This window comes from Enhydra lutris, unplaced genomic scaffold (genome assembly GCF_002288905.1).
Source record: "Enhydra lutris kenyoni isolate GAN:26980312 unplaced genomic scaffold, ASM228890v2 scaffoldscaffold1, whole genome shotgun sequence".
Taxonomy (NCBI): Eukaryota; Metazoa; Chordata; class Mammalia; order Carnivora; family Mustelidae; genus Enhydra; species Enhydra lutris.
Window position 1 is genome coordinate 66,375,764 of NW_019154085.1, and position 18,022 is coordinate 66,393,785.

The 18,022-nt window shown below is 38.1% G+C and overlaps 1 protein-coding gene across 3 annotated transcripts in view; it reads right to left on the bottom strand.

The window, feature by feature from the left end:
- LOC111142241 (FAST kinase domains 1) overlaps window positions 1–18,022 on the bottom strand; it is a 47,987-nt gene that overhangs the window by 4,539 nt on the left and 25,426 nt on the right. For 2 of the 3 annotated variants that reach the window (XM_022495288.1, XM_022495295.1), the window contains 5 exons: window positions 9,408–9,894; window positions 7,814–7,928; window positions 5,141–5,269; window positions 4,026–4,157; window positions 3,557–3,670 (listed from right to left, as the gene is read on the bottom strand). In XM_022495288.1, coding sequence (XP_022350996.1) covers window positions 3,557–3,670; window positions 4,026–4,157; window positions 5,141–5,269; window positions 7,814–7,928; window positions 9,408–9,894 — 977 coding nt within the window. The remainder of the gene's footprint in view (window positions 1–3,556; window positions 3,671–4,025; window positions 4,158–5,140; window positions 5,270–7,813; window positions 7,929–9,407; window positions 9,895–18,022) is intronic. The other variant, XM_022495300.1, reaches the window with a different exon arrangement.

Below are 18,022 nucleotides of genomic sequence, written 5' to 3' on the forward strand. Positions count from 1 at the left end.
TTTTCTAAATGTTTTATATAGATATGACTATTTATAGTTTGAAAAGAAACATTAACAAAAGCAAAACAAAAAGAATAAAATGAAATAACAGGAATAAAGAGCTGCTACAGTGCCTGTCACAAAGTTGATGCTCAATAATTTTAAATTACAAGATGGAATTACAGACCATTTTCACATTCACATTTTAGTGCATTTCCTTCTGTAAGTATTATTTTTACAGGAGTATATTTTAAAATACAGATATAGTTTAAGTAGTACAGATTAACAGTACACAGATGGTCCCCAACCTATGATTTTTCAACTTTACAATGGTAAAAAAGTGATATGCATTCAATATAGAAACCATACTTCAGATTTTGAATTTGGATCTCTTTTGGCGCTGGGCAGCAATAGTGAGGAGAAACAGAATGATTTTGTTTTTCATTTTCAGTACAGTTTTTGATAAATTACATGAGATATTCAACACCTTATTGTAAAACAAGCTTTGTGGTAGATGATTTTGCCCAACTATAGGCTAATGTGAGTGTTCTGGGCTCACATTTAAGGTAGGCTAGGCTAAGCTATGAAGTTCAGCATGTTAGGTGCATTAAAGGCATTTTTTTTTCCTTTTTTTAGAGAAGTTGTGTGTGCAAGAGCCAGTGTAAGTGGGGGATGGAGGAGGGCGGAGAGAAGGGGTGAGTAAGAATCTCAAGCAGACTCCACATCCAGCACAGAGCCCCAGGAGGGGCTCGATCTCACAACACTGAGAACACGACGTGAGACAAAATCAAGAGTCGGACACTTAACTGACTGAATCACCCAGGTTCCCCTAAATGCATTTTGACTTAAAATATTTTCAACTTACAATGGGTTTATTGAGATACAACCCCATGATAAGTCAAGGAAGATCTCTATCAGTCTTTTATTTATTTATTTATTTTTTAAAAGATTTTATTTATTTATTTGACAGAGAGAGAGAGATCACGAGTAGGCAGAGAGGCAGGCAGAGAGAGAGGGGGAAGCAGGCACACTGCTGAGCAGAGAGCCCGACGCGGGGCTTGATCCCAGGACCCTGAGACCACGACCCGAGCCGAAGGCAGAAGCCTAACCCCCTGCGCCACCCAGGCGCCCCTCTATCAGTCTTTTAAAACAACCCTCCCGCAGAGAGTGCAAGTTTTCCCCCAATACCTAATGCTTCCCTTCATTATAATAATAGAATTTCTTATTCTTAGCTGGGTACATGGCCACCCAGAATGAAAACATTTCCTAAACTCATTCATAAGCCAAGTGTGGCCACAGGGTATAATTTAAAAATGGTATGTGCAACTTCAAGGAACTGAGCTCAGAGGCACACCCTTCCTTTTCCTTCCCTCCCTCCACCTTCTGCTTACATTGTTGATATGTTGGCTAAAGCAGAAGGAGCCATTTTGGACCATAAAATGGAAGCTACATGTTGAGGTTGTAGTTTAGAATAAAACAGATGGATCTTGGGACACCTGGGTGGCTCAGTCAGTTAAGTGTCTGCCTTTGGCTCAGGTCATGATCCCACAGTCCTGGGATCCAGCCCCACATCAGGCTCCCTCCTCAGTGGGGAGCCTGCTTCTCCGTCTCCCTCTGCCTGCCCCTCCCTGGGCTTGTGTTCATTCTTGCACTCTCTCTCTCTGACAAATAAGTAAAATCTTTTAAAAATAAAATAAAATAGAAGGATCTTGATCTTTAAGATTTGTGGAGCTGTCATCCCAGCCCTGGATACCCTATGCACATGGAAGAAGGAAATAAACTGGGTTAAGTTCCTGTTACTTGTGGATTTTTGTCACTCACAGGCAAATGTAACCCTAACGTAAAACCAAACAACTGAGAAAATGTGTTTTGTAGTGCAAGATGAGAGTACAGATGATGAATTTGGTTCAGTCTTCTGAACACTCAATCTGATCATCCAGCTTCTGCCCAAACATTTCTTCTTCACAAGGCACCCCATTATTTCAGATTTTTACAAAACTTTCGTAAAATTGGGATGCCTGGGTGGCTCAGTTGGTTGAGCGGCTGCCTTCAGCTCAGGTCGTGATCCCAGCGTCCTGGGATGGAGTCCCACATCGGGCTCCTTGCTCCGCAGGGAGTCTGCTTCTCCCTCTGCCACTCTGTCTGCCTGTGCTCACTCTCTCTCTCTCTCTCTCTCTGACAAATAAATAAATAAAAATCTTAAAAAAAAAAAAACCAACTTTCATAAAATTCTTTTATTGACTTAAAATATTTTTAAAAGTATTTATATTTAAAATATAATAATATATAAAATATTTTTAAAGTATTTTTATCCTTGAAATAGATATCTATTTCTTCTTTCACATAACAATCCTTCAAGCATTATTAAATTATGCTCACCACAACTTTTCCTGCTTTCAGATTAAACATTTGTAGTTTTTTAGTAAAACTTATTGAGCACTCACTATGTTCCAAGGGCAGTGCTAGATGTTTTTCATACAATAAATCAGTTAACACTGTTAAGAGGGCGTTATTATCCCCATTTACAGATGAAGAAACTAATAAGGTTCCAAGGTTGAGGAACTTGTTAAGGGATTGAAATCTGTGCAGTCCCTGTCCTCTCTACTTCTAAGACAGGATTTCTAGACTCTTTCCAGGTCCCATTTGTCACTGTCTCTCACAAAATGCAACACTCAAAAAAGAATACAATGCTAAGACATGTCTGAAGGACAGAATACCCTGGTACTACCAACTCTCTTCTTATTATTAATAACATAGTTTAAAATAGTATTTGATTTTTGACAATCATTTAAAATATTAGTTAATATCAGGCTTATAATTCTTTTTTTTTAATTTTACTTATTTACTTGACATTTGACAGACAGAGATCACAAGTAGGCAGAGAGACAGGCAGAGAGGCAGGCAGAGAGGGGCCTGGGGAAGCAGGCTCCCCGCTGAGCAGAGAACCCGGCATGGGGCTAGATCCCAGGACCCTGGGATCATGACCTGAGCCAAAGGCAGAGGCTTTAACCCACTGAGCCACCCAGGCACCCCAATCAGGCTTATAATTCTATATAACAACCTGTATGTATGCAAGATGTTTTCTAAATCTAAATTTACAAAGTTTATGTTAATTCTCTTAAAATTTCATCTTTAAGTCCACCACTCGAATTTAGCTATTTTTAAAAAAAATCTTATGTTGCCATCCAATTTATCAGGTACCCTACTAACTTTATGTCCTCCATGACAAATCAAAATGCCCTCTACAACTAGATAACTGAGAAAGTTAACGAGTTTAGAGTTGGGCACAAATCTGCAGAAATCTTCATCCAGGTAGATAATACAACCTGAAGATCTAGAAATGTTCAGTGAATCTGAATCTGGGTTTTATTTAGAATTGGTAAAAGACTGGTTAAAAAAAATTTTTTTTTTTTAAAACAAAATGCTGATGGTTATCAAAGCTGGCCCATGGGAATTTGAGGAATCATTTTACTCTTTTTTCTATTTTGGTCTGTTTGGAGATTTCCATTTGATGAGGTGATTCTACTTTAATTAGTTTAGTCTTCTGAGAGTACCTGATAACCTACCACACACTCACCTATTCTGTGGTAATAAGGCGTAAGAACTGAGGCTTTTACACAATTGGTTCCTCCCAGCACCTCTGCTAACATTTTATAAATCTGCTGTTGTGCTCCACTCAAGCTGCCAATATCTTTATGAAAATAAAAATAATTAGTGCACTTAAAATAAGTTAGTCAGTTTCACATGAAAATCAACCCAATTGTACTAACCAAAAAATCAAGATTAATATTTTCAACAAGAGCTTAGATATAATACTACATGCAATGACATTAAATTCAGAACGATACAATTTCTGTGCTCTCTACCAGAGAGGTTTAGTGTCCTAAATATTAAGAAAGTCTTATCTCACCTATAAAATGGTTCTATCAAACAGGTCATGGCACTCTCATTAACTCTGGTGTCATGGTTGGGCTTAACAAGGTGCTGCTACTTATTAATTCACCTTGGAATTAAAATTTGCTGTTTGACCCAAAGACAACTCAAACCTTTATTATACTGCTGTTGACAGAAGCGGTCATGAAACCATGGAATCTGATACTCAGGGCACTCCAAGCAGACTGCTCTATTTAATTCCATAAGACGAAACTGGACCCTCATATTTAGAGATGAACATAAAACTGAAATCAAAAACAAAATATTAATGGATTTTGACAGGTGGGACCTAACAAAGGCAATCCATTTTTTCACATTCATTTATCCCCATTATTTGTTATTATTTTTTTCCTCATATTATAAAATCAGTTCATTTGTACACACATGCTTTATATTTTTTAAATTATTCAGTGGCATGATTAGGACCAACTCCTACGTCGTTTTCACTAATCATGAATATGACAACTACATTTTTAAAAACACTACCAAAGAATTTTCATTGACCTAAAATTCCACATTTAGGTGTCTATCCTAAAGAAACAAAGATGAGGTCAATGATTTATGTATAATAATCATTATTTATAATGAAGAATTGGAAATGACCTACATGATAATAAATGTTATTACATACCTACCATAGCAGATTATACAGACACTAAAACCATCATGACATCAGAAAATATTTAATGGCATGCAAAATTGTTCAAAATATAGTTCAATGACAAGAGGCAACATAGAAAAATGAATATACTAATAATCCAAACTCTGTTTTAAAATACATATAGATATATAAACATACATAAGAATAGGAGGGAGACAGAAAGAAAGATATACTGTAAAATATTATTAAAAGTGGTAGTTTCACTTGGTAGTAAAATTATGAGTTAGCTTTTATTTCCTATTTTATACTTTTCTGTTTTCCAAATTTTCTCCAGAAAGTAGGAAATACTTTCATTAAAAAATACATATTTACATTTAAATGCTTTAGTGTAGGTAGAGATGAAACTTGGATATAAAGTATAGGTAATAGTTTAATAAATTGTAGATACTGCCTTCAGCTCAGGTCACGAACCCAGGGACCTAGGATGGAGCCCCACATCGGGCTCCCTGCTCAGCGAGGAGCCTTCTCCCTCTCCCTCTGCCCCTCCCTCTGCTTGTGCTTTCTCTCTCTCAGATGAATAAATAAAATCCTTATAAAAAATAAAAATAAAAAAATGCAGATACACACATTCAAGTTGAGAATCCATTCTGGCTAAGAATTTGATGTTAAAAATTGCCTTCAGCAGATCTTCTGGAAAATACCCAAGAATGGCCAAAGAATAACCAAGAAACACTAACATGAGAGGATTCAACCCATCTGAAACAAAATGAAGATAAAAAAATTATAATGTACAGCCACCTCACATATACATAAGCACACACTTTATTCAGGTCAACCCAGGTTTTAAAAAACTGATACAAACACAGCCTTGACAAAGCTAATCTATACTGTTACCAGTTAGGATAGTGGTGAAGTGCTTACCTTTGCAGGGGAGCAGAGTAGGAAAGGGGGACAGGAGAGAAGACACTGTGGTAATACTCTGTTTCTTCACCTGGGTAGTAATTCCTTGGGTGATTCAATTTCTGTAAATTCATACTATGTGCTAAGGATATGTAAATATTCCTATACTATTATTTGACTTCCATAAAAAGTTTTAAAAATTGCTTTGTAAAGAGAAAGAATTCAAAACAAAAAGTCAGTAGTGTATGTGGTTAAGTGGTCCAAGTCTCTATGTATTGATGATAATATCACAGGTGCTCAGAATGTGTTAGGTATCATTCTAAGCACTTTACATATATTAACGCATTGAAATCTCACTTCAATATACAGTAGAAACAATTATTATCTCCCCTTTGTAAATATATGCACAGAGGCACAGAGAAGTTAAATGACTTGCCTACAGTCACACGGTTAGCAAGTGGACAGTGAGGTTTAACCCTGAGAGCCCAGCTCCGGAGCCTGGACTACTATTCTGTGTTGCTGTTAGGGATCTCAAATATGCAGGCTGAGTGTAGACGCATACGAAGCTCAGGTTTCTAAGAGCACCTCCTCCCTTATCTGTCACCCAACCGCAAAGGCACATTGAGGTTATTTAGTGGATTTTCCTCGCCCAAGAGACATTTCTGATGAGAAGGAAAGGGTTCCTACTGGCAGCAATATTCTTAGAAAGAACAAAAAAGACGTTACATCTTTGCTTTCAGATTTTTGCTGAGTTTATTTCATAAATCAAGATCAAATCACAAATGAGGTTAATAGTGACCTGTCAAATCTAATAATTATTCAAAATAAAAATATTATGCCATCATTTAAAATTTTAGTTATAAAGGTCTCCAAGCATTTTCCATTCTCTTAGTAAGTCTTTTTTTTTTTTTTAAAGATTTTATGTATTTGACAGACAGAGATCACAAGGAGGCAGAGAGGCAGTCAGAGAGAGAGGGGGAAGCAGGCTCCCCGTGGAGCAGAGAGCCCGATGTGGGGCTCGATCCCAGGACTCTGGGACCATGACCTGAGCCGAAGGCAGAGGCTTAACCCACTGAGCCACCCAGGTGCCCCTCTCTTAGTAAGTCTTAAAAAAAATAATAAATCAAAGCTGTATTTCTCAAACTTTCTTAAACTATTTATTTTATTTTTTTAAAAGGATGTGCTTTCACTTCCTTCCGGCTATTGGCACAAGACTGAACAACCAGAAAAGCACATTAAGTCTCAGTTTAAAGTCTGCTCTTTCTACATAATTGTGTTACTTAAAAAGAGGTATATATATGGGGGCGCCCGGGGGGCTCAGTGGGTTAAGGCCTCTGCCTTCAGCTCAGGTCACGATCCCAGGATCCTGGGATCGAGCCCCACATCAGGCTCTCTGCTCAGTGGGAAGCCTGCTTCCTCCTCTCTCTCTGCCTATTTGTGATCTCTGTCAAATAAATAAATAAAATCTTAAAAAAAAAAAAAAAGGTATATATGAATGCCAAACAGGCATATGCCCATTCATGACTAAATATAAACATACCACAGCAACCCATTTTACTTGTCCATTCACAAAGCAGTATCAGACATGGCTATCATATCACAGTGCCAGTCAATGGCAGGGGAAAGGAATAAAAAAACAATATCTAGACTATAAGAGACTAAAGAGGTATCAGCCTAATGCAATGAGTGGATGTTGGGTCCAAAATAACCACCCTAAGAGATATTTTTGAGACTAATAAAGGAGATTTAAACACGGACTATATATTAGATATTAGGGACTATTAATTTTCTTAGGTGTCATAGTAGTGTTGTGGTGATAGAAGAGGTCATGATTCTTAGGAGGTGTATGCCTAAGCAATTAGGGGTGAAAGGTCATGATGCCTACAACTTACTGTGAAATGGTTCCAAAAAAATAAGAGAGCAAGAGAAACAAACAGTAAAGCAAATAATGATAAAATGTTAACAATTACTAAGTCTGCCCAGTGAGAATATAGGCACTCTTTGATTTTTTCCATTTCTTCTTTAAGCTTGATATTTTTCATAATAAAAATGGATAAATTGGGACGCCTGAGTGGCTCAGTCAGTTAAGCTGCTGCCTTCGGCTCAGGTCATGATCCCTGGGCCCTGGGATTGAGTCCGGCATTGGGCTCCTTGCTCAGCAGGGAGCTTGCTTCTCTCTCTGCCTCTGCCTGCCACTCGGTCTGCTGGTGTGTGCACTCTCTCTCTCTCTCTCTGACAAATAAATAAATAAGATCTTAAAAAAAAATGGATACAAACTTATTTTAGGTCTAGAACTCATGGCTATTATGGTTACCCCTTAAATGAGAAATATTTCTTACCACAGTGGCAATGGTATCCTCCAACATACTTACTCAATATATTACCAAACAATATACCTACTTAAGTAAGAATTCAGGTATTGAATGCAAATCCTGAAAAATTCATCATTTTGAGGTGGATCATAGTTCATGATGCTAAATGGAAGAATAACACCAAGGATCACAAAAGGGTGGATCTGTATAAACACAACAAAAAGTTATAGTTTAAACTTCAGTAAAATGAAACAAAAATTTAACCTAATTACCATTCTGGGTAGAAATCTTTTTCTAACTTGCCTAGAGTAAAATGATAAATGCATCACTACTTACTAGTTTTTCCAATTGTTATAATCTACTTAGTATCACCAGTAGTTTCTAGTACCTCTAAGTATCAGTGCAGAAAAAATTAATCAGATAATCTGCAAATTAATTTTGTTAGGTGTAAAATCCTGTTGCAGAATTCATTAGACATTAAAATGAACAGGAAATAGTATTACTAATTTCTATGGTTATCAGTCCATTTTATAGACTCATTATATAATATAATTAAGAAAGTTAGTTTATAATCATTTTTCTTTCATTCATTCATTTAAAAAATATCATTATTCACTCATTCAACTAAAACTTATTGACTGCCAGGTACTATGCTAAACAAAGAAGACAGATTTTTATTTTACTTTGGGAGAAATACTGTCTCCTAAGTAAAAGCCTTATCCTGATATAGACTTTTTAAGTGAGCTGCTTCTCACATAATCCAAAAGGCAACATTTTACAAGTAAGTTCCAGAAATAAATTTGTAAGAAGACACACTGACAATTTAAGAATACGGAAGTCAGTGCACACCCTACATTTCCCTCATCCTTTTTTTAAAGATTTTATTTATTTATTTGACAGACAGAAATCACAAGTAGGCAGAGAGGCAGGCAGAGAGGGGGGGAAACAGGCTCCCTGCTGGGCAGAGAGCCTGATGCAGGACTCGATCCCAGGATCCTGGGATCATGACCTGAGCTGAAGGCAGAGGCTTTAACCCACTGAGCCACCCAGGCGCCCCTTCCGTCATTCTTTACAGTTATCTCACACTTTTGAATGTAGTCATTCTTAAATAGTAAAAGTAATATCACAGGATTATAGAAAATAAGAAAAAAGAAAACAAAATTCATACTTCATTTTCTTAAAACAATTAGTATTGTTTTAAGCATTTCTTTCTAGACAATGAGTTTTGACTACAGTCTTAAAAATATTGTAGTGAACCAAAAGATGACTGCTATACTCCCCAGATCTACACTGCTGGAGGAAAAAACTTTAGAGGAGAAACAAACTGCTGAATCAGATGCTAGAACTTAACTTTTAAAATTCAAATTCCAGGGGTGCCTGGGTAGCTCAGTCAGTTAAGTTTCTGCCCTCAGCTCAGGCCATGCATAATCTCAGAGTCCTGGGATCCAGCCCAGTGTTGGGCTCCCTGCTGAGCAGGGAGTCTTCTGGTCCCTCTCCCTCTGCCCTTACCCCACCCACCACTGCTCCAGTTCGCATGTGCTCTCTCTCTCAAATAAACAAGATCTTTAAAAAAAAAAAAAAAAAAAAGCTAATAAAATTCCAATTCCAATTAAGTTCTCAAAGTACTTATGATAAACATTTATGCTTTTAGAAGTTGATAACTATTTAAAATTCATTATCACCTTTTCAATCTGCTGAATGACCACTGAGGCTATCCTATCAAGTAGCGAAGTACTAAGGTAGTTAGTTCTAGAAATAAAAGTTGCAATCTCTGCAACATTTTTGTAATTAATTTCATCCATCAAACGCTGTAAAGTAGCAACTGTTTCTTCAAGAAGTGACTCGGCAAACCAGTCTCCTTTTAAAGATTTAAGTTCTTCCCATAATAGATTCAAATTGTTGCATTTTCGTAATCTCTGAAGACCATAGTGATCTAGTTTTTGAAGCAGTTTCAGTTGTTTCCCAGTGGTATTATCCAGATATTTGCGATCATAATGAATCCATCTTAAAACAGATGTAGCTAAACCATTCAGGTCATTGAGGTCACAATGCGGTAAAACAGCTTCAATTCGAGACATTCCCACTTCATCTAGGTGAGGAGATGGAAGAATGGAAAGAGTATAGACCAGGATGGAAATCTCACTAGGTATAAAACTAATTTTCAAATAACTATAAAGGAAGGAGAAGAAAATGAAAAGAACAAAATTAATAAATTGGCAACAAAAAATGAAAAATATTTAAAGTCTGAGTACATTACTATTATTATTAACAGGTGTGATAGGTTTAAAATACAAGTTAATTTAAGAAGGGTTAGATAAATGTAATGACAGGTCCACAAAGGACTACCACGAAAAGTCTTAAGATTTTCTAAGGCACACCTCAAATCTTTTATGCAAAAATGAAACCACAGTCCCCAGCATACCGAAGATCAGGGTCAAAACAATGTTTCTAGTGCTGTTGCTAGAGACAGATTTGAGGCTAAATGTTTAGTATGACCTATTAGTAGCTGGTATGACTTGCCATACACTGATCACTCAGTTAACACTGATTCCCTTCTCACGCCTCTTTTCCCAAATTCCCATGGTAACAGTCCCACCCCCAAAGCAGCCACCAGGGCAGCAGTTGTTAAATTACAAATTTAAAACTGGGAGTTTTTAAAGACTCTTTTGGGGGGGCGCCTGGGTGGCTCAGTGGGTTAAAGTCTCTGACTTTGGCTCAGGTCATGATCTCGGGGTTCTGGGATCGAGCCCGCATTGGGCTCTCTGCTCAGTGGCGAGCCAGCTTCCTCCTCTCTCTCTTTCTCTGCCTGCCTCTCTGCCAACTTGTGATCTCTGTCTGTCAAATAAATAAATAAAATCTTAAAAAAAAAAAAAAGACTCTTGACTTAGAAGTACTAGAAGAAAAAATCATGTAAATTAAAGTTGTTGAGTTACTTTTTAAAATATTAAATTAGCATATTAAAATAATCACAGTAGCAATGCTAGCAAGGGTCCATCGACACAGGCATTCTCCTTTACTTACTAAACTTAAAAAGTAATTACATTATTTGACATGGTCAATCCCTGTCTAGGAAACTAGCCTAAGAAAGTAATCTAAAGGGTGCCTGGGTGGCTCAGTTGGTTAAGAGCCTGCCTTTGTCATGATCCCAGGGTCCGGGGACAGAGTCCCACATCAGGTTCCCTGCTCTGTCTGCCTTTGCCATTCTCTCTCATGAATAAATAAGTAAAATCTTTTCCTAAAAAGAGAAAAGAATCTAAAATATGAGCAAATGGCAACTATACTTCAATTAAAAATTTTTTTTAAATACACAGGATTACAAATAGATAAAATGCTAGCAAAGATTTGTGTTATGTATCATATTTTTACATGGCTAAAATTTGAAAATTAAATGTTCTATGAGAGAACACTTAAATAAATTATGGTACAGTCATATGATGGGTAATTTCCAGTCATTAAAAAGATACACAAATAGGGCGCCTGGGTGGCTCAGTGGGTTAAGCCGCTGCCTTCGGCTCAGGTCATGATCTCGGGGTCCTGGGATCGAGTCCCGCATCGGGCTCTCTGCTCAGCGGGGAGCCTGCTTCCCTCTCTCTCTCTCTCTCTCTCTCTGCCTGCCTCTCTGTCTACTTGTGATCTCTCTCTGTCAAATAAATAAATAAAAAATCTTAAAAAAAAAAAAAGATACACAAATAGTTCTAAATGATGTGAGAAAATCTAAGTGGGTAAGGCTAAGTGGGGGGAAAAAAAGTACAAAACTGTATTCTCAACTAGGCGGGAAAAAAATTTTACACACATCTTAAGTACGTCTCACAAGTAAATAAACCAAATTGTTGTCAGTGGATGAATGAGTTTAGGAATGATCTTTGTTTTCCTTTTTATACTTTTTTCTATTTCCCAAAATTTTCAAAATGATTTTTTGAAATTTAATTTTATTTTTTCAGTGTTCCTAGATTCATTGTTTATGCACCACATCCAGTGCTCCATGAGATACGTGTCCTACTTAAGGCCCACCACCAGGCTCACTCTTTCCACCCGCCCCCACCCTCCACAACCCTCAGTTTGTTTCTCAGAGTCTACAGTCTCTCATGCTTTGTCTCCCCCTCTGATTTACCCCAACTCACTTTTCCTTTCCTCCTCTTAATGTCCTCCATATTATTCCCTATGCTCTATAAGTGAAACTATATGATAATGAACTTTCTCTGCTTGACTTATTTCACTCAGCATAATCTCTTCCAGTCCGATCCAAGTTGATACAAAAGTTGGGTATTCATCCTTTCTGATGGCTGCGTAATATTCCTGTGTGTGTGTGTGTGTGTGTGTGTGTGTGTGTGTGTGTGTGTGTACACCATATCTTCTTTATCCATTTGTCTGTTGAAGGGCATCTTGGCTCTTTCCACAGTTTGGCGATTGTGGCCACTACTGCTATGAACATTGGGGTACAGGTGGCCCTTCTTTTCACTATATCTGTATCTTTGGGGTAAATACCCAGTAGTGCAATTGCAAAATCATAGGGTAGCTCTATTTTTAATTTTTTGAGTAATCTTCACACTGTTTTCCAAAGTGGCTCCACCAACTTGCATTCCCACCAACAATTTAAGAGTGTTCCCCTTTCTCCACATCCTCTCCAACATTTGTTGTTTCCTGTCCTGTTAATTTTGGCCATTGTAACTGGTGTAAGGTGGTATCTCAATGTGGTTTTGATTGAATTTCCTTGATGGCTAATGATGATGAACATTTCTTCATGTGTCTATTAGCTATTTTTATGTCTTCTTTGGAGAATTGTCTGTTCATGTCTTCTGCTCATTTTTTGACATGATTATCTGTTTTTTGAGTGTTGAGTTTGAGGAGTTCTTTATAGATCTTGGATATCAGCCCTTTGTAGTGTCATTTGCGAATATCTTCTCCCATTCCATGGGTTGCCTCTTTGTTCTATTGACTGTTCCCTCTGCCATGCAGAAGCTTTTTATCTTGAGGGAGTCTTAAAAGTTCATTTTCACTTTTGTTTCCTTTGCCTTTGGAGACATGTCTTGAAAAAAGTTGCTGTGGCTAATGTTGAAGAAGTTACTGCCTATGTTCTCCTCTAGGATTTTGATAGGTTCCTGCCTCACGTTGAGGTCTTTTATCCATTTCAAGTTTATCTTTGTGTATGGTGTAAAAAGAATGGTTGAGTTTCATTCTTCTATACACAGCTGTCCAATTTTCCCAGCACCATTTTTTGAAGAGACCATCCTTTTTCCACTGTATATTTTTTCCTGCTTTATTGAAGATTATTTGACCAGAGAGTTGAGGGCCCATATCTTGGACTCTCTACTCTGTTCCATTGGTCTGTGTGTCTACTTTTGTGTCAATACCATGCTGTCTTGGTCATCACAGCCTTTGTAGTAAAACTTGAAATCAGCCAATGTGATGCCCCCAGCTTTGTTTTTCTTTTTCAACATTTCCTTAGCGATTCGGGGTATTTTCTGGTTCCATACAAATTTTAGGATTGTTTGTTCCAGCACTCTGAAAAATGCCAGTGGAATTTTTTTTTTTTAAAGATTTTATTTATTTATTTGTCAGAGAGAGAGAGAGGTAGAGAGAGCAAGCACAGGCAGACAGAATGGCAGGCAGAGGCAGAGGGAGAAGCAGGCTCCCTGCTGAGCAAGGAGCCCGATGTGGGACTCGATCCCAGGACACTGGGATCATGACCTGAGCCGAAGGCAGCTGCTTAACCAACTGAGCCACCCAGGCGTCCCGCCAGTGGAATTTTGATCGGGATGGCATTGAAAGTATAGATTGCTCTGAGCAGTATAGACATTTTAACAATGTTTATTCTTCCAGTTCATGAGCATGGAATGCTCTTCCATGTTTTTGTGTCTTCTTCAATTTCTTTCATGAGTGTTCTGTAGTTCCTTGAGTACAGATCTTTTACCTTTTTGGTTAGGTTTATTCCCAGATATCTTATGGTTCTTGGTGTTATGATAAATGAAATCGATTCTCTAATTTCCCTTTCTATATTTTCATTGTTAGTGTATAAGCAAGCAATTGATTTCTGCACATTGATTTTGTATCTTGCCACATTACTGAATTGCTGTATGAGTTCTAGTAGTTTGGGGGTGGAATGTTTTGGACTTTCCATATAAAGTATCATGTTATCTGCGAAGAGAGAGAGTTTGACTTCTTCTTTGCCAATTTGAATACCTTTTATTTCTTTTTGTTGTCTGATTGCTGTTACTAGGACTTTTAGTACTATGTTGAACAACAGTGGCAAGAGTGGGCATCCTTGTGGTGTTCCTGATCTCAATGGGAAGGCTGTCAGTTTTTCCCCATTGAGAATGATCTTCGCTGTGGGTTTTTCATAGATAGATTTTATGAAGTTGAGAAACTTTCTCTCTATCCCTATACTTTGAAGAGCTTTAATCAGGAATGGATGCTGTATTTTGTCAAACGCTTTTTCTGCATCAATTGAGAGGACCATATGGTTCTTGTCTCTTCTATTATTGATTTGTTCTATCACATTGATTGATTGGCAAATGTTAAACCACCCTTGAATCCCAAGGATAAATCCCACCTGGTCATAATGGATAATCTTTTTTATGTACTGTTGGATTCCATTAGCTAGGATCTTGTTGAGAATCTTGGCATCCATATTCATCAGGGATATTGGTCTGAAATTCTCCTTTTTGATGGGATCTTTGCCTGGTTTGGGAATCAGGGTAATGCTGGCTTCATAGGAAGAGTCTGGAAGTTTTCCTTATGTTTCTGTTTTTTGAAACAGCTTCAGGAGAATAGGTATTTCTTCTTTGAATGTTTGGTAGAATTCCTCAGGGAATCCGTCAGGTTCTGAACTCCTGTTTTTTCAGAGTTTTTTGATCACTGCTTCAATCTCGTTACTAGATATTGGTCTATTCAGATTGTCTATTTCTTCCTGTTTCAGTCTTGGAAGTTTATAGGTTTCCAGGAATGCATCCACATCTTCTAGGTTGCTTAACTTATTGGCATATAACTGCTGATAATAATTTTTGATGATCGTTTCTATTTCTTTGGAGTTAGTCGTGATCTCTCCCCTCTCGTTCATAATTTTATTAATTTGGGTCCTCGCTCTTTCCTTTTGGATTAGTTTGGCCAGTGGTTTATCGATCTTATTAATTCTTTCAAAGAAATAGCTTCTAGTTTCATTGATGTGTTCTACCATATCTATAGTTTCTAACTCACTGATCTCTGCTCTAATCTTAATAATTTCCCCTTCTTGCGCATGGGGTTGCCTTAATTTATTGTTGATTTTCTAATTCTGTAAGGTGTAAAGAGAGCTGGTGTATTCGGGATTTTTCAATTTTTTTGAGTGAAGCTTGGATGGCTATGTATTTCTCTCTTAGGACCGTCTTTGCAGTAACCCATAGGTTTTGGACTGATGTGTCTTCATTCTCATTGGTTTCCATGAATTGTTTAAGTTCTTTGATTTCCTGGTTGATCCAAACATTCTTAAGCAGGATGGTCTTTAGCTTCCAAGTGTTTGAATTCCTTCCAAACTTTTCCTTGTGGTTGAGTTCCAGTTTTAAAGCATTGTGGTCTGAGAATATGCAGAGAATAACCTAAATCTTTTGGTATTGGTTGAGCCCTGATTCGTGACCGAGTATGTGGTCTATTTTGGAGAAAGTTCCATGTGCGCTGAAGAAGAATGAGTATTGTTTTAAGGTGAATGTTCTATTTATATCTATGACCCATCTGGTCAAATGTGTCATTCAAAGCTCTTGTTTCTTGTTGATTTTCTGCTTAGATGATCTGTCTATTGCTGAGAGTGGTGTGTTATGATCCCCTATAATTAATGTTTTCATATCAATATGACTCTTTATTTTGGTTAACAGTTGGCTTAGGCAGTTGGCTGCTCCCATGTTGGGGACATAAATATTTACAATTGTTAGATCTTCTTGGTGGATAGACCCTTTAAGTATGATACAGTGTTCTTCTGTATCTCTGACTATAGTCTTTAGCTTAAAATCTAATTTACCTGATATGAGAATCACTACCCCAGCTTTCTTTTGAGGCCTGTTGGCATGAAAGATGGTTCTCCATCCTTTCACTTTCAATATCTTTAGGTCCAAAGTGTATCTCTTGTAGACAGCATATGGACGGGTCCTGTTGTTTTATCCAGTCTGCAACCCTGTACCATTTTATGGGAGCATTTACGCCATTCACATTGAGAGTGATTATTGAAAGATAACTTTTTATTGACATCATGTTGCCTGTGAAGTCCTTGTTTCTACAGATTGTCTCTGCAAATTTCTGTTCTATGTCACTCTTGGGTTCTTTCTTCTTTTATAGAACACCCCCCCCCCTTAATATTTCTTGTAGTGCGGGCTTGGTGGTCACATAATTTTTTAAACCTTGCTGGTCTTGGAAGCTCTTTATCTCTGCATCCATTCTGAATGTCAGACTTGCTGGATCAAGTATTCTCAGCTGCATGTTCTTCTCATTTAGTGCCCTCAATACGACTTGCCAGCCCTTTCTGGCTTCCCAGGTTTCTGTGGATAGGTCTGATGTTATTCTGATGGTCCTTCCTCTGTAGGAAAGGAATCTCTTCCCCTTAGCTGCCCTTAAGACATCCTCTCCAAATTTATGACTCATGAATTTCACAATTATGTGCCTGGAGGTCTTTCTACACTCATTGATCTTGGGGGGAGTATCCTCTCTGCCTCTAGGACACAAACACTTGTTCCAGTCCCCAGATTAGGGAAATTTTCATCCAGTATTTGTTCAATTATATCTTCTAGTCTTCTCTCTCCACTCCCTCAGGGATCCCAATAATTCTGACATTGGAACGTTTCATGGTGTCATTTATTTCCCTAATTCTGTTTTCATGGCTTTTAAGCTGTTTGTCCCAGGCCTTCTCCTGATCCTTCTTTTCTATCAGTTTGTCTTCTAGATCACTAATTTGATCTTCTGCCTCACTTATCCTGGCTGTTAGAGTATTTAGATTAGATTAGATCTCATTGACAGCATTTTTAAATTCTGCCAGATTAGCTCTCACTTTCGCCCTTACAGATTCTGTCTTGCCACTAATGGTCTTCTCCAACCTAGCCATTGCCTGGATGATTGGTACCCTGACTTCCATTTCCAACATGTTGTTTTATGTTCATATCCAGTAGTTCTGTGGCAGAGGTCAGAGTCTCTGAATTTTCCCTCTGTTGGGTATTCCTCCTCCTAGTCATTTTGGTGAGAGGTGGTTGAGGGGATGTATAGCTGAATATATCAACCACGATCCAGTCAAGGTGCACCTGGCACACAAGGGCCATTTTGCTTGCTCAGAGGTCATGCCATTACCGCCACACATGACACATCCATGACCCTGTGGCAGCTGAGCGCCCTGATCTTCAGGCACAACCCAGGCGAGGACAGCCAGCATAGAATGTTCAGCATAAGATGTTTAGACTTGGAGCTGCTCCATCCCATGAGTAGGGGACAAGATAACAGCTGCAGCCACAGGTGGATGGGTCAGGACAGCCAGGCAGTCACAGCAGTGCCTTCCAAGTTGGGGTTTGCTCATTCCTCGGTATAGGGTGCTGTTCAGATTTGCCAATCACAGTTTTAGTTCTGACATGTAAAGAGCTTGGAAATCACCACCACACAATATAGACATCTTGCTGCAAAGGTTGGCAAGCTTAGCAGAAGGCATGACACACAGGGCAAATGATATGTCAGAGATCCAAAAATAGCTGTTTGTGAATTTCAGAGATCTTTGAAGTATTATGACTGCCGCAATGAGTTATTCAAACATGTTCATAAAGAGGGACCAAAATGGTAAGCATCTTGAACTCTGAAGAAAATGGATGAATTTAATCTGATGCTCTCTTGCAAACCATGGGTCTCTTGAGCATCTTTAGAGTACATTAAAATGTAGCTTATGACTTTCTTTGTTCAAATTATTGATGACTGCAGCTGCCCGGTGTCTGCTGGGGGAGACAGTGCAGGGCTGTGAAGACACACCTGCAAAGGCGGCAGTGGTGGAAGGCCCAGGCTCCATGCATAAGTGCTACAAAATGATTTTTATATAGTATTTGGCCCACTGCCTGGCACAAAGTAGGTACCCAATTAGTACTAAATGAATATTTTATCCTTATAACCATGAAAAATAGATACACCCTTTTATATAGATATATTAAAAAAAAAAGGACCCAGAAGCTTTATCTGTTTGCAGAATTGACCTAAAGGGTAGAACTCTCAATATGTACCAACCTTGTGGTATCTGTCTAAAAATACACCCCCAACAGATACAATCTCTTGAACCTCCACTTGATGTTTTTCCTGGAAACACTTCCTC